Source organism: Hippoglossus hippoglossus, chromosome 13, assembly GCF_009819705.1.
Source record: "Hippoglossus hippoglossus isolate fHipHip1 chromosome 13, fHipHip1.pri, whole genome shotgun sequence".
In the NCBI taxonomy this organism is placed as follows: Eukaryota; Metazoa; Chordata; class Actinopteri; order Pleuronectiformes; family Pleuronectidae; genus Hippoglossus; species Hippoglossus hippoglossus.
In genome coordinates, this window is record NC_047163.1 from 25013501 (window position 1) to 25029878 (window position 16378).

General features: G+C 42.1%; 1 protein-coding gene across 3 annotated transcripts in view; it reads right to left on the minus strand.

The window, feature by feature from the left end:
- Nucleotides 1-2895: 2895 nt before the first annotated feature.
- numbl (NUMB like endocytic adaptor protein) overlaps nt 2896-16378 on the minus strand; it is a 61818-nt gene continuing 48335 nt past the window's right edge. For 2 of the 3 annotated variants that reach the window (XM_034604203.1, XM_034604200.1), the window contains exons 5-9: nt 13082-13222; nt 11158-11365; nt 10414-10686; nt 6687-6866; nt 2896-6590 (exon numbers count right to left, since the gene is read on the minus strand). In XM_034604203.1, the coding sequence (XP_034460094.1) occupies nt 5440-6590; nt 6687-6866; nt 10414-10686; nt 11158-11365; nt 13082-13222 (1953 nt within the window). In that variant the 3' untranslated portion in view covers nt 2896-5439. The remainder of the gene's footprint in view (nt 6591-6686; nt 6867-10413; nt 10687-11157; nt 11366-13081; nt 13223-16378) is intronic. The other variant, XM_034604201.1, reaches the window with a different exon arrangement.

The window sequence follows — 16378 nt, forward strand, 5'->3', positions numbered from 1 at the left end:
TTCGAAGTAGATTGTGAGATGTCTCAACAAAGTGACCTGTTCGTTCCAAGTCTCCGTAGGAAATTATTTCTTTAGGGATTGAAGTGGTAATTGACCAGACGACTAGTTCAAAGAACAAAGGACAAGTAACAATTTGATACAATATCAAACAAAATGTATCAACATGATTGTATTGAACTTGAACATCAAATAGTTCTGTGTTCACTTCTATCACTTGCTTGACAGACAAATTGTTAATGCCATACACACACTAGTGTGCACGTGCACACACACACACACATGCACATACACGCACATACAGAAACACCCACACATACACAATTAAAAAACAGGACTTTCTAATAAAGATGAAGAGATGCCCTCAGCATTATTAGTTGTCACCTTCAATGAGCATGCAAATGACCCCCTGTGTGTGTGTGTGACATGTCCTCCTCTACATGATCATCATATGTCATGTGTATTACACTGATGAATCATATGAGTGTCTCTGTCATGTGACGTATAACCCTATATTCCAATTTACCTTTTTTTCACAACTTACCCTGCTGCCTGGGAGCACACCCCCCCTTTGAGGCTGACTTACAATACTACTTTACTGTACTATTATTGCTCCAATACCCATGTGCGCGCACACACACACACACACACGCACATGTGTGTCGTACCTGCCGTGACAATCCATTAGGATGATATAGTATTCTCAGCTACTATCTTTATATTCTGGCACAGTAATTTATATACATGGGAGGTCGTTTTTGCAGACAACTGCTCTTTCAAGATGTTATAAATTCGTTTTACTATATCTCCATGGCAACCAAGCATCGCCATCCCCTTTATAGTCTGTTGTAGCAAACTTTATTATACGGCACAATGTGATGGTGCAGGCACTGTGGTTGTTCAGAGTCGACTTGAACAGTAAGGTGTTGTGGTTTCATTTAATGCTTGTATAGGAGGGTAAAATAAATTGAGTTCGATATTATAGTTATCTTAATGAATTAACATAAATATAACTAATTCTACAAATGTTATGTATGGATTGTAGATTATTATGGTTTATATTTTGGTCATCCAAAATAAATACCCCTCAAAATAAACCCCCCATCCCTTCCATTGACAGAATTTGACAATCTGCTATAAGTTGCATTGAAATTCAATTATGAACATTGATACTAACTGAAACCTTTAAACGTGTGTTTCAATCGATATATTTCATGGGAATAAGCATGATGGTGAGACTTTTACAGATTGTTTGGAAATCAGTGTGATGTTCTGATCACAGAGGATAATGCAGTGCATCACTGATTCACCTGCAGTGCATCACTGATTCACCTGCAGATATTTGTCAGATACCTGAATTCTGTGTGGGTGCATATTCTACTGTGAGGACATGAACTGTAGAGCTGACAATTGCTCACAGTATTTTGAGAATCATAACTTTCTTTCATTAACTGTGCCAAGGCCACTGAGAAAATGTAAAAAATGTAACCCAAAACAACAAAGTCCTGATCACAGAACCTGCAGCACATAACATGATGTCATCTAAGCTTTCCTCATCAACACTTTGACTCTGCACAATGAATTACACAATAAGAAACAATTGTCTATCCACTGGAGTCAAACCACAGTCAAAGATTTCTGCTGATCTTCCCTCCTTGACTCCTCAGCAACACACTCACTGACTCTGACCTCAGATCAGAGGACAATGGCTGAGTGAGAGTTACTGCTATACCACCACTCAAAAGCTTAGTGTGTGTGTGTGTGTGTGTGTGTGTGTGTGTCTGTGTTTGCCCCATTTCTCACGGCCCTTAAGAAGAAAAGAGGCCTTGTCTCGTTCCATTAGTGACCTGAGCACTGCTCAGCCCAGCTGACTCGAGGACAGCGCTGGTTAGACAGCAATACACCCTGGAGTGTGTGTGTGTGTGTGTGTGGGGAGGGAATGCATGTCTACAATATACTGTAAGTGACACTAAAGAGCAACAGTAACTTTAATGAAACTTAGCAATTCACTTTCATATGTGTCTACTTTCATGTCCATTAAATATTAAGTCGGAAGTTAGATTATCATGTGTGTTTGTCCATACAAATACTGAGATGTAAATTGCAGAGTGGTTGCAGAGTGATGTAAAAATGTTTATCTTGGCCAGACACACTGATTTCCCCTTGTACAACCACAACTATTGCTGTAAACTTAGTGTCTGGCAGCAAAAGTTACACTTACCATCGACTAACTGAAAAAAAAGGTATTCTTCAGAGATTTACAGATACAAATGCATACATTCAGCTATAGGATGTGTTTTCTTTCGAATTTTGACATCGAGTTGAATGAACTTAACATTCAAGACCATTAAGCAATTAAATAATCCTGTAAAAAAATCTATGACTTCTTGTTATATTAATTTAGATTACAATTTTAATTTATGGTTGATATTTTTAATGGAAGTAATTTGCTGTGTTTTATGGCATTTACACATCTAGAAAAAACGATAAAAAAAAAAAAATACAGTGAATCTCTGTGAAGTACTTATTGTTTGTGTTTAGAGCCCTTCATTGTGTTTTAAAGACATTCTGTTTTATCTGCTTTAACAGTTCATCTCTTTGACTTTTGCAATGTTGTGGGTTATTTATAAAAATGTTGTCCACAGCTGAATAGAAATACAGAATAAAGTCAGATTGATAAGAACAGACATCATAGAGATCCCAGGAGGCAGAAATGAGAAGATGAGGGTGAGTTTGAGGGTAAAAGATAGAGAAATAAATTGGGGAAAAAAGAAAAGTTCATAAAGTAATGTGCATGAAACCAAATAGGTTTAAAAAAAAAAAAAAGACAAGCCAGAGAAAAGAAAACTATAGTAGTTACTTGTGAAAAGCCAAAAAGTCACAAAACATAAGACAGTGTAATATTATATTACTTTATTTATCTTTTGTACAATGTAATTACAATACAAATATGTAGGTTTAAATACAAAAATTCTGTAAATAAAGATTAAAAATAAACTGGTTCGCTTTGTTACCATCACTTAACTATGGTTTTTACAATCAAGTTTATGAGGTCATTTAGTTTGCTTGAAAGCAGAACACAATTAACCCACATTTATAAATTTGGAGGGCGCGCAAACAATAGTGGAAGGCTAAAATAAATTTTCAGCGAAAACAAAAGCATTGATTTCATGAGGGAATCTGTCTTTGCCTGATAGAGGGAGCAGTTTGGAGTGGTTTGAAATGGGAAGAAGTATTGATTGAAAACCCTGGGAGGAAACCGAGATGGTGTAAATGAGGCCGGTGGCACAGAAATGTAGGACCTCTGAGAAAGCAGACTGCCAGAGGGGATCACTGGCGCAGGAAGAGAGCCAGTAAACTGTGGGGCATTAATGAGCTGAAAACCTAATCAGTGGCAATTCATATCCATACAATTCAATTCCCAGGAAACATAACAGGATCTCTGGCCGGATTACAGGTTATATAACATACAGAAACAACCTGTGGAAAAAGCCCTTTGAGAAAGAACATTTCTTCTTCCTCTTGAATAGACCTGGACTTGTATGACTCAAGGCAGCAACACAGAATTCTTTAATAAATAAAATTTTATATATAGGGAGTTGTACATACTGTGTATGAAATTGTAATATATAGAAAGCAAGATTTCTTTGAAATATAATGAAACGTTTTGTTTGTGAGTTTGAAGAGTTGAGGAGATGATGCTGAAGTCGGGACTGGTTTTTGACCTTGAGGCAAAAGAAAGGATTTAAAAATGGCAGACAGCACTCTGTAAACTGAATGCGTGTTTATTCTTAATATTTTCACACAATCTGTCTTTTTCCTGGCATATTTTCTCTTTTTCCTTCCTTCAGACTTCCTCCATCTCGTTTTTTAAAGGTATAACTCCATTCTCTCCTTCAGTCTCACACATACAGGTTTACCTCCCTTTTTTCCTCTAGACATTTATTCTTCAGCTGTTCTTCTTCTTCTTCTCTATCTGCTAATCTATAAATCCAATCTCGGTTATCTCTCATAGTTCTGTAACAGATCTCATTCACTGATTTTTGGTTGTTTCAGTTGTCATGCCTCAGTCTATGTTTGCTCATGTTCCTCTTCAGTACCACTGCAACGGATCCAGCAGTATACCAAAGGTGAATACACAATCATACTGTACGTGATGAGACTATACCCTGTGTTTGAACATATTTGAGGATTTATGAAAGTTGGAATGTAGTGCATCTTTTTTTCAACCAGTTGCACAGTGTTGTAGATTATTTATTTTTTATTTCATTTCCACTGAGTTGTTCGAGTTCTTGGGTTTGTCTGGAGATGATGTCGGAGTCCAAAGGACGGTTGTGCTGTATTGTCCAGAGTGTCTGTGTGCTGGATATCCTGAAGTGATTTTTCATGTCCTAGTGCCCTTTAAGAAAGGCGTTAGCAACACAGATGAGCTACAGAGCCAAAGTGAAGCCACACTGACCCACCTGACCTCAGCTGCAGTGGAGCATATATACGTGAGGGCCAACGGGTGGAAGAAACATGCCGCTATATACACTTAAAGTTCCACATGTCTCACTACACACTGCTGTACTGTCAGGCCTGGCTTTTTGGTTCTTGTTACATGACTCAGTTTCCCGCAATGATTTCCCTCTACTGCTGTGCAGTCATATGTTTAACTTGTTTGCTACCAAAATAGTTTCCCTCCTCTTTAAGGTTCAACAAAAATAAATATGGGGGATATAAAAAAAACAACCCTCCTGAAACACTGCTTTCAAATTGATTTTAAAGTATATATAACTTGTTAAAATAAAAAATAAAATACAATAAATAAAAATAATTTTGGCCATAAATCTCTACTATTGGTAAGTTTGTCCTTTTGGGTTAGTCAGGTCAGGTCATCCATCATTGGCTAGTCATTTCAGGTATCCAAGCTTCCGCTGTGCATGGCTAAGATCAGCAAAAGTCTGATCATAAGTCCAGAAATCAATCAACTGCATCTCCACCAGAAACCAATCTGCCAAAAACATCTCAAAGAATTGGAATGCATCCGAGTGGAGTCCCCTTTTAGAGAAAGAAACTGCTGAACTGTGCCCCCACAGTGTTCTCAAAGGGGCGTGTACAGTACATCCAGGGACTTGCAGCAGGTAAAGTAAAGCCAGAGTGGAGCGGTGAAAGCAGGGAATAGAGGATGTAGCAGGTGGAGTTGAAAGATTCAGTTAATCCAGTCTGGTGCCTGATCCTCCAATGGCTGCCTAACAACCTGCCAACCTTCGCACAAGCTCTCATGGGAGTGTAAAGAAAGCAATTAATATCATAATAGTACTGCCTCTGTTCAGATATTTTAACAAGTTGCTAGGCGGCCACAGGTCAGATGCTAAGCTAACTGTAGGGACCTTTAGTGCCTATCTTACTCAGGCTTTAACTCCAGGACTACCCTTACAGCTTTGGGAGGCCGAGTTTGTCTTAGAGCTCAATTTCAAAAGTCTTCTGTAGATTGTTGGAAAATGGGTTCGCTGCTGCAGCAGGCGCCTTATTTCCTGGTTGCTGAGTCGCTGGTTTGGTCTCCAGTGCTGCCCACTTGGCCTCAAAGCGATCATCATCTTGAGAATTGCTAGCCACTGGAGCTGTTAGCTGGCTGCCCTCTGGTGGCCAACTGCTACTGCTGCCACCATTCCCGCCACTGTTGGACGTCCCATTCTGGAGGTTCATCATGGCGCTGCTATGTAGTGGGAGGCCATTGATAGCGGATGATAATGGCGGCGTGGAAGAGAATGGTGGTGTGGAAAACCCACCAGTAGAACCGACTGCACCAGGTGCTCCTTGGTAAGACTGGTGCTGGCCAACCGTTCCGAGTGCCCCTACTTTGGGTCCTCCTCCAGCCGAGCCTATGGCTCCACCTGCACCTGATGAACCTGTGGCGGTGCAGAACACATTGGCCACCATTTGCGATGGCGTAATGCCCACGACAGGCACACTAGCGTTGGGGTAGGTCATACTGCTGGCCAGGCCTGGCATGTAGGTCTGCATGGGCACAAATGCTTGCTGAACAGGCTGGCTGGCAAACATTCCCACAGCGGCCGGGCAAGCATCAAAAGCCAAGGGGAAGGGCTGCATGGAGCTTGGAAGGGAGCCTGGGGGCCCAGGAAGAGATGGCTGGATCATGGGAGCCCCAGACATGCTTGGACCGGACATCGTGGGGATTGACATGGAAGGAAGGGACATAGGAGGCCCTGACACTGGAGGGCCTGGTATTAGAGGAACTAATGATATCGACATGGGTGGAAGGGGCATTGAGGCCTGACTTGAGAGGACAGAGGTGCCCGAGATGAGAGGTTTGGTCATGGTGCCAAGGGCCATGGAGACAGTGGACACTGGGGCAGCTGACATGGCTGTCTGACTGGACATCTGATGAATCGACATTGTGGGCGGTCCAGGGATGATGGGGATAGTGGGGCCTGGGGGAGGGCTCTGTTGAGCCTTGATGGCCTTCGAGACCTCCTCCAGCCATCGTTCTGCCTCGGATGGTGTGCGTCTGTGTCCGCTTTGCATCTGCATTGCCACAGACGGAGGAGGAGAGTGGTGTGGAGGCTCTGGCTGCACCCAGGAGGAGTTGGCTAAGGGAATGAAATAAAAGATTTAGAAAGTGCAATAAATTCCTCACCACTGAGGATAGTTCACCATTACTATTGATCTGATGCAGTCTTTCTTACCCTGCATCGGTGCAGGCGGTGGGGGCAGTACAGGGGGCACAGTTCCGGTTGGAGGGCCGTTCACTGACATGGAGGGGTTGCAAAAAAGCTCCTCCGATGGATGGGTGAAGGAGGTGTTGATCTGGCTACACAGGGCATTGATGCAACAGTCTCCCTCATCTGGCAACCCCATATCCATCTCTGGTACCAGCAAGAAAGAGAAGAACAGAGGGAGGGGAGGAGTTGGGCACAGAAAGAAATGGAGATCAGGGAAAGAAAGAAAAGATGAGATGGAAGGGAGAGGAGGGGGATGAGTAGGACGACAAACAAACAGAGAGAAAAATATATATTAATTTGGTTGAAAGACCCAGTTAGGATCAAAAACAGAAACTAAAGAGGATAGAGAATTAACAGAACACAAGATTCTCGTATTGTGCTAATCAGCATCTTGTTTTTGAAAATAAAAAGGTTCCTGCACACAAGGATGTTTATAGGTTAAGCACTGTGTGAAGGCCCATGAACTACCCTGCCTCATTCAGTGGCATCATTGCCTTGTATGTTTCGTGCCTTGGGATGACTCCAATTTAGAGGTGAATTTGGATTAGTTTATCCATGTTTTCAAATTGAAACTGATCCTCCTAGCGAGGGATTAAAGCGGCATAATGTTCCCATCTGACTTTGGTTTGAACTACAGCTTTAAAACTCTGCACAGACCTCAGATATAAATAGATATTATATCTAATTCCCTGTTCCTTTTTCCCTCGTCTCCCTCAGAGAGGCCTCAGGATTTTTGTTTACTCCTTTCGCTGCCTCCTCCTCTCCTCCACTCCCTCATCCTTTTTGCTGAGCCAATCCATACTCACACATATACACAGTTGCCCAAAAAAAGAATTGTCAAAGAAGAGTTTGATGGCTACTTTGACACTGTCGTACAGTTTCATAACATTCTCATGCAGAGGAAAGAATGTGCTGTGTCTCAATTCGCGGCTGCACTCCGGTGTGACTATGCTGTCCCATTTTAAAGGCTCCTTCGAATGCAGCCAACAAATGCATCATTTATGCCAGAGAAACAAAGGTTCCAATGGGTGGATCCTTCAACCTATCCCTGGATTCATTGTGCTTTGGTGACAAAACCTTTTTTCAAAGAGGTAATGACGCTGGAAGGCAACAAGACGTTCAATACTTGAGTAGCACACTTCAAGTCAACCAAACAGCGGTACACGTTAAAAACTCAAGGGGCATTAAAACTTTCTTGTCGTGTCCAACTTCAGCTCTTTTGCTGAGCAACAGAATAAGAGGCGGGATGAGCTTATGACACTGAACGGAAACACTAGTCTGTCTAATTTCGGTTCGGCCTACGAGGTCTATGCCCCGGGCAGATTGCGTCCTCTGAAGGATGCAGCTCCTGAATTGAGATACATACATAGAGGAGTGGGACTTAGTAAATTAATACATGTTTTCCATAGATGGGCCCATTGTGGGTCAGATCCCTACACCTCCAGGAATCCTACTGCAGAACGATTCAAGCCCACTCTTGAGCATGTCTCTCTCATCTGTGTGCATTGTAGCTACAGTCACTAATTGATATTGGAGGGTGCAGAGGGGGCTGCAGGCATGTGTAAGGCCTCCCGTTAAAGATGGGTCGTCTTTGCTTAGTTCTACTAAAACTGACTCTTCTCTTGTGAATGTCCCACATAGTTCACAAGCACTCCAAGCCCTTCACACGTGTGTCTATGTGTGTGTGTGTGTAAGGGCTGGTAGAAAGCTTTCTGAAGGCTAACCAGGACAGCAGATTGACCACACAAATCAATACACCAATTGTTCAGAGAGTCACAAGGAAGCTGGGAGGCAGTGGATTTGTGTCTGCTGTGTTTGTGTACGAGGGAGAGATAGTAGCTACCATGCATTTAGGATTCAACCTTCCACCAAATCCACTGCCACTGGACATATACACTAACATTTATTGAAGAATAACAGGCAGAAATGAAAGAGGAGAATATAATGAATGGAGTGAGAGTGGGAGGTGCTTGTTGTGCTTTAGTATTCCAGTCAGAGGAGCGCCCGTGTCAACTCTCTCATCTCTGCTAATGACTGTAATCAGCCTCGCTACTGAGCACTCTGATCCTGTGGCACCACACTGAGTTGGTGTGTCTGTGTGCGAGTGTTCCTGTGTGTGTGTGTACATCAACCTGTGAGGGTGAGTCAGTTATTATTAATTGGTCTTAGTAAAATGCCAGGAGCTCTCGGAGTGGCAGAGGCAACAGGCATCAGTGCTGTTGCACTGACAGCACTTCACGTAACTGCTTTTTATCTTGGGCCACATTCAATGAAAAGAAAGTTTGTGGATTACACTGAAGGTTCATTCTGTAATATGATTGGTTAGACCTCTCCAGTCAGGGCTCGGGGATGTCACACCAAAGCCAAATGGAAAAGTAAATACTGCTCCAGTCTGCAAACCACCACAATGCAAGTGAAACACACAGTTCCTGAGTGCATAGCTTCTGTTTGTGTCTATAAACGGGGACATAACTAAGCTATTAATTAATAACTAAAAATGATTTGGGGACTTGAGTTTGAGAAAAAAAAAAAGTCCTATATGCAAGGGAGCCATCCCCTTCTTCACTGTAGGAGGCATTTTGATATCAAGTGAATTGATCACTTCTGAGACAAATGTTAATAAAGTGTATTGATCTCATGGCTTCTATATTTAAGCCTCAGCATTCACCTCCAATATGCTCGACTTTCCTCTGCGATAACAGCTGGAAAATATGCTTTTATTTTGAGCCACGTATCTGACATGAGGAATCATTCTAGTGTGATGTGGGAGGTTTTTACTCAGCAGCTTTAAAGGTGTCAGTCTAGTAAAGTGTCTGTGGAAACTGTTTCAGTTTGATTTACTCACCAAATATGATCCACATGCTGTTTCAAGTGCTTTTGAAATAAAATTTAAGGGAACAGTCAGTTCTTACCATGTTAGGGCAACTTCTGTTAAATCTAGTACTGACTTGGCTTGTGACTCCTTCCCCTCTAAGGGACTGTGCAAATGTTATTGTGGTGGGAACATACAGTTCACTTTATAAAGGCCCTTTGTAGCATTACTTATGTTTTCTTAGCACCATCCTTTGACTAACACACAGTAACACTATCCCCCATGAAGTCATAATAAAAAACAGTACTAAGTTGGCATCATTTTTTTCTAACATAAATAACAAAAGTAAAGTAGAAATTTCAATAATCCTCAATGTACCTCAATATATTATCAAAAAGTAATTTTTACAAAGACACAAAATCAAACATTAACAATGTATTTAGCAATTCATAATCATATGACAAATGTTAAAACAAGCATTTTTGTGGAATTTTCCTGACAGTCCTTTCCCCGCCACTGATGTCAGATAATAAGTGTTTGAAGAAGGTGGTGAGCAATGACACAACCACAGAACCTAAGATTTGCTGTTTTTCTTGTTTTGTTTTCTTGTTTTCTAGTGAAGGCTGAAATGTAATATAATTCTTGTTTGAGGAAATTGTAGGAACAACTGCAAAAAACTGTACGGTCCCCAACCCCTCTTTAACATAGTGACATTTTAACAACCAAAATGACTGATCAGTGTGTTTCTATAAACGGGTGAGAACAGCTAGGTTGGGACCTTCTGACCCTCATCAACAGCAGATAACAGGAAGCATATGGCTCGTCCCTCGATGAGTCCACCTCACCTGTGAGTCTTACTTCAATAGCTTCTCAACTCACCAGGGTTCTTGTCCTGGAAGTCAGTCTTGCGTTGCAGAGTGGATGGCAGGTCGTTGAGGCGGAGCGACAGCTGCCTCTTGAAGGGGGAGTTCTTCCCGCTGAGTGCTGGGAATCCCCGGAACGAGCCCTGACGCACCAGCTGCTCGATGGGCGCGTGGCGGCGAGGGATGGCGTGAGGCCCACCTGGTTCTTGGCGGTCCATGGGGGACGCTGCACCCTCGGGCGGGGAGGCGGAGCCAGGTGGGAGAGCTGGGATGCCAGAGGGCTGGTCTGCTGGGGAAACAAGTAGGATAGATCAAGACATTATTCATGTCCCATAAAGATGACATATTTCCAATATATATATATATATATATATATACATAAAGGTTATTGAAGTAAATGTTTGCCTATGCGTGTTTGCTTTAGACTGTATATAAAGATAGACGATGCATCTCCATTTCCAGAAATTAAGCCAAAATATCCTGGATATGAACTGCCATCTTGCTCCAAAGACGTCATTTAGAGCCTGTGCAGTAGCGAAACAGCGGTATCGAGGTCCTGCCGATACTCACGCTCGACCAATCACGAATCAGTTTCAGCTGTCAATCATGAAGTTTTATATGGGGGATGTAGGATTTTCGACCTGCACTTCTGCCCGCTACCAGGAGGCCATTGAGGTGCATTGGCTTCCCTTTTGAGGAGCAGTCATGCCTTCCATCTTTTTATACAGTCTGTGGTTCACACTTTGAAATACCCTCCTACCTTTCTTCTTGTCCTGCAGTTTGTCATCCCGCTCGCTGCTGCTGCCCTGCTGGTTGCACGCGGAGTTTGCACGGAAGGAGCCCTCGCGAACGAATGAGGTGCGGCTGGCATCAAAGGACGCCGTCACGCCGCACTCCTTCTCCCTGCGCTGCTTCCTCTCCAGACAAGCAGCGAAGGCACAGCCAACTGCATGGCTCAGTCTCTCCCCCTAGTGGAGTAAAAAAGGCAGCGATTAAAAGAACTTTAAGGTTACACCCACTGATGGTTTTAACACTTTCTAAAAAACAGAATACGGGTTTGAACACACAGAGGAGTTTGTATGTAGTATGTGCTTAATGTTCATGACAACCTTAAAATCAAATCCGTACAATCACGTGTAACAGAGATGCCACAGTGATTCGAGTGCAACTATCAACCTAACACCTGGTTAAACGTCAGCGTGCCTTGTGCCTCTGAATGCAACTAATTCCAACCAGCTTTCTGCAATTTAGTCCTACTTTCCCATCGCATTCCTGCCTGACATCACCTCTTCTCTCTGCACAGACAGCTAGGGTAGACACAGTTCAGTAAACACAGAGTATGTGCAGTTAAAACAGAGACACAGAGATGGACAGATAACTCTGTGGGCTTCTGTCTAATCCTCACTCCTAATCCCGCAGGTCTGTGCAACGTTCTCTTCCATTCACATTAATAATTCAATTCAGAGTCTAAGCTGATGAAACCACGATTGGGGCTGAAATCACAATGCACCATGACGAGACTGGTTCTATTGCAGTCGTCATTAAATCTCAACCTCCTCATCCCGAGGTGAGTCAAATAAACATGAGGGGTTAAAAATCAATAGGTTATGCTGGCAACATAACAAATGAATCCATTACATTCACACCACAAATCCCATCTATACTTAGACGTTAGTGCTTCAAAATGGATTTATGTGCTTGATGATACATGGTTCAAGATTGTACTGTGTGTTAGTGTGGGTTCAACATTTTAAATATGGCTGAAGCTGTGATTATTTACTTCTATTACCTGGGTCACTGTTAAGTGTGTGAAATGTCGAGAACAATTTCAGGGCTCCAACATGACATCTGATTATATCTTATAAAACGTATACAATCAAAAAAGCCTCACACTACAGAAGTTTAACCAAGAAAAAATATATGAATACATGCATGTCCTTGATTAATATTTCATCATCAAAATCTGTGTTTTTTAAAATTAACAAATAATAATTTTATAGACTTATCAACGCCTCTCTGGATTGAAACAAACACACTTTTAAGAGCTCACCTGACAATAAAATGAATAATGTCCAAGATAAGACTGAAATACCTCTTTCTTAATTTGGAAGAAAAAAAAAGTTGTAAAAATGTAATTGTGAGCCAAAGGGAAACAATAACTTTCAGGTTCTGTTCCAAGTGTAAGAAAACCCTGGTGACATTAGTAATAAAGTTAATGAATAAAGTACAGCCTTGGAACTGAGGATTACTCAACAATATCTTCTTGGGTTCACTCTTTTTGTTGAAATAAGAGCATTCATTTTATTACACAATATCTAATATTTTTCTGTGTGGGGCTGCAGCTTGTGCAGATACTTCAGGCCAGAAAGTACTAAAGGGGGTAGAGTTTTTTAGACAGCAGAGACTACAAGAAAGACTGCTGTGGTGATTCTTATGGATATGGATAACACCAAGTTATTCACCATGTGAGCACCTATGCTGACACTGGTCATTTTTTTATGGGAGTTTATTGTGTGCAAACCAACTATTTTTAAGAACTAATGCTGGATGCTGATTTATCCAGGAACTTTTATCAAGAAAGAAAGGCTGAGTAAGAGTCAAAAAACGAGTGGAACAGACGTTATCTTGGCTTGGACCTAACTACTGTCCCTGAATGGTCGATGGCAGGTTACTTGTCCACTCACCGAGTCTTTGAGAGCCATGAAGCAGTGGCACATCCAGCGTCTGGTGGTCCCGTCTCTGCAGATGTAGGAGAAGGCCTTGTCATAGTTACGGTCAGGAGCACAGAATGAAACCTTCTCTATGGTCTGGTCCACGATGAGGTCCTAAGAGAGACGGAAGGGAACAGACACAGAGAGAATCGAAGTCAGTCCAGTTGTCTACACTGTAGATCTCATCAAATCACATCTGACAGGATATTGTCTCTCTAACCAAATACATGACCTTCAATAATAGGACACCAGGTTATAGACTGATCCAGAGCTTGACACACTGCTCTCAACCTTAGTTAACCTGAGGAAGTGCTCATCCCTCCAGCCTATGTATACATCCACCAGTGACAGAAAAGAAAGGGACACTAATAGCCCTGAACCCTGTTGCTCACCTCAGGGATATTCTCTCTACTTACCCGTCCTTCACTAAAAAGGGTTATTCAGGCTGTCTCACTGTCTATAGACACGATAGAGGAGACTAAGAGGGGCCCCTCTCCTTCTCTGTGTACATTAAGGGGCCCCCGGCTCACCTCTTTGACTCACCAAAAACAGAAAGAGAAGGAAAACAAGCGCCGAAACACAGAAGAAAGGGAAGAGAGAGAAAGAGGTATTCACACACTCATCCATGCACTTCCTTCCTCTCCTCCAGTGTCGGCGAAAAACAAAGAGAGGGGGGGGGAATAGAGGAAGAGGGAGGACGGGAAATGAGGAGAAAAAAGGAAGGATTTGCGGAGAAAGAGGTGAAGGAAAAACAGGCCATTCATTGTGCGCCAATTAGTGATTGAAGGGGGATGCTGGTACCGAGGCAAAAGGCTGAGCGGAGAGCAGTGTGTGTGTGTGTGTGTGTGTGTGTGTGTGTGTGTGTGTGTGTGTGTGTGTGTGTGCGCTCCCCCTCACTGGTACAGTAAGTTGTTCATCCTATAGAAACACATCTATCGGTGTGTTTTCTAGAGTTTTCTGCGTGTGTGTGTGGGAAAAGGTGACTCAGATCACGTCCTTACATCACTGAAAGGAAGAACACAGCACAGAAGTGTGTGACTCAGGCTTTTGTATCTAAGCAGAGAAGCTGCTCAGCCTTGTGCACAGAGAAACTGCTTCAAAGAAAAAGACTTGACTCTTTCTTTCTATTGATGCATCACCAAGGTCGTCAGGAGCTGTGACTCTCATGCTCACCCACATTAACCCACGTGTACTGTACATTCACAGGCTTGGACTAATGTGTGGGTGTTATGAAGGGCATACATGCTGATTCATGGGTGGAGGCAGGAGGCTTATAGTTAACATCTTCGCAACATTAGCTTTCATTTAGGGTTGATGAACACTTGGGTCAGACGTTGACTCTTCTTTGTTTTTAATCACTACACACTCCTGGGGAAAATATCTGGAGTGAAATTAATTTAAATGAATTTTGCTTGAGCAAATATGTGGAAACTTTATTTCACATATAGAGAACTGGAACATCCCCCTTATGAAACCACTTTTTTTTTTTTTTTACACACACTCATAGATATCAGTCCCCTCAACGTGTCTGATATTTTTGGACAAGATCCATGAATTATTCTCTGAGAAGTCAAGGAAAATGTTGAAAAATGCCCTCACACAATGTTAAAGACAAAAATTCCTTGATGCATCCCAAAATGTAACAGCTTCTCTCCTGGCTCCTTCTTACAAGTTTTGTGACAATCTGTACAACAAACCAACCAACAAACAAATGGACAGGGGTGAAAACAACCTCCTTGGTGGAGGTAATAACTTTAACCCACATTAAACATTTATGTCGGATTCTAAGCTACATGTCAGGTAAGCCACTGGTTAACAAGATATAGACAAGAACATAAAGGAGGATTAAAAGAAGGTTAAAGAGAAGACAATCTAATGCAGTGTTAGTTCCTCAGCCCTTCCTGACCCCAAGTCCAAGACTTAAATCATGAGTCACGGTAATGGTTTCAAAACAGCTGCACTGTGGTTTGTTGCAAACAATATTTAAACAGAAATAGATTAGATTAGATTAGCATTTCCTGGGGAATATTTCATTGTTTGGGGATTATTTGTGCTGGTGTGCACCTTTTAAAACACGGGTCATAAGGTGCTTTAAGAAACTAAAAGAAACAATTCAAATCAATTTGAAGCTCAGCGCAAATACAAAATAAAAAAATGTTACAGATGAGAAAAGAGTGAGATAAAGTAAATATAAATAAAACAATAATCAAAACTGATTAAAATAGTAGGTAAGATCAGAACTAGGAGAAAGCTCATCTATAAAAATGCGTCTTTAAGAGAGATTTAAATGAGGATAAGGAGTATGTCTCCTCAGGGAGATTGTTCCAAAGACTGGGAGCCCTGACAGAAAAGGCCCATCACCTTTGGTCCTCAGCCGGGACTGTGATATGGCTACTGAGGAAGGAACGCCTGAGGAAGAAACATCTGAGGAAGAAACATCTGTCCCAGTGTAGCAGTGCGTCTTTTGAAACCAAAAAAATGTGGGGGTCATTTTGCCTTTATTGAACCTGCATGAGAACCCAAGTCCCCATACGTGGGGCACCAGCTCTACTGCTACAAAGTGTGTCTTTAAAATGTTTTGTAAAACACTGGGACTCTGTGGCAGAGAGGGAAAGGATACTGTTTATCTACCTGAAACACATCACTGTAAAGCAGAGCAAGTGCGGGTGAGGGAGATGCTGCTCCACTGGGCTCTCTCCCTCTTTCCTCTATTCTGTATCGCTCTATATTCAGCTCTTCTTTCAATAGAAGCAGTAGGAGGCCTCCCTGGCCACCAGACACTGCTCAAGTGCATGTGTGTGTGTGTGTCTGTGTTTACTTGATCTTCCCTCCCCCACTATGCATTTTCAGCAAGATACCATGAGTCACATATATCAGCTCTGAAACCAGGCTGCTGTTGTTGGTCTGAGGATGGAAAACGTCTCTTACCTGAATATGGGGAAATAAAAGGCCGAAAATACTATACTAACATGTGTCAGAGATTAAGGAGACATTTCTGTCACCTGTTGTTCAGCAAACAGTTTCTTTATGTCATCATTTGTGTTTGTCTGTTAGTAAGCAGGGTTACACAAAAACTACAGGATAGATTTCCACAAAACTTAGTGAAAGGATGTGATATGGGTCAGGGAGGAAAGGAGGAAAAAAACATTTCGGTGCTGATCCGCATCAGGAGGCAGTTCCAGGATTTCTCTCGTTTTTTTACGTTGTTACCAAATTCCCAGGGAATAATAGATCTTGATGGAAAAAATCAGGCACAATTAGAGGACTAAT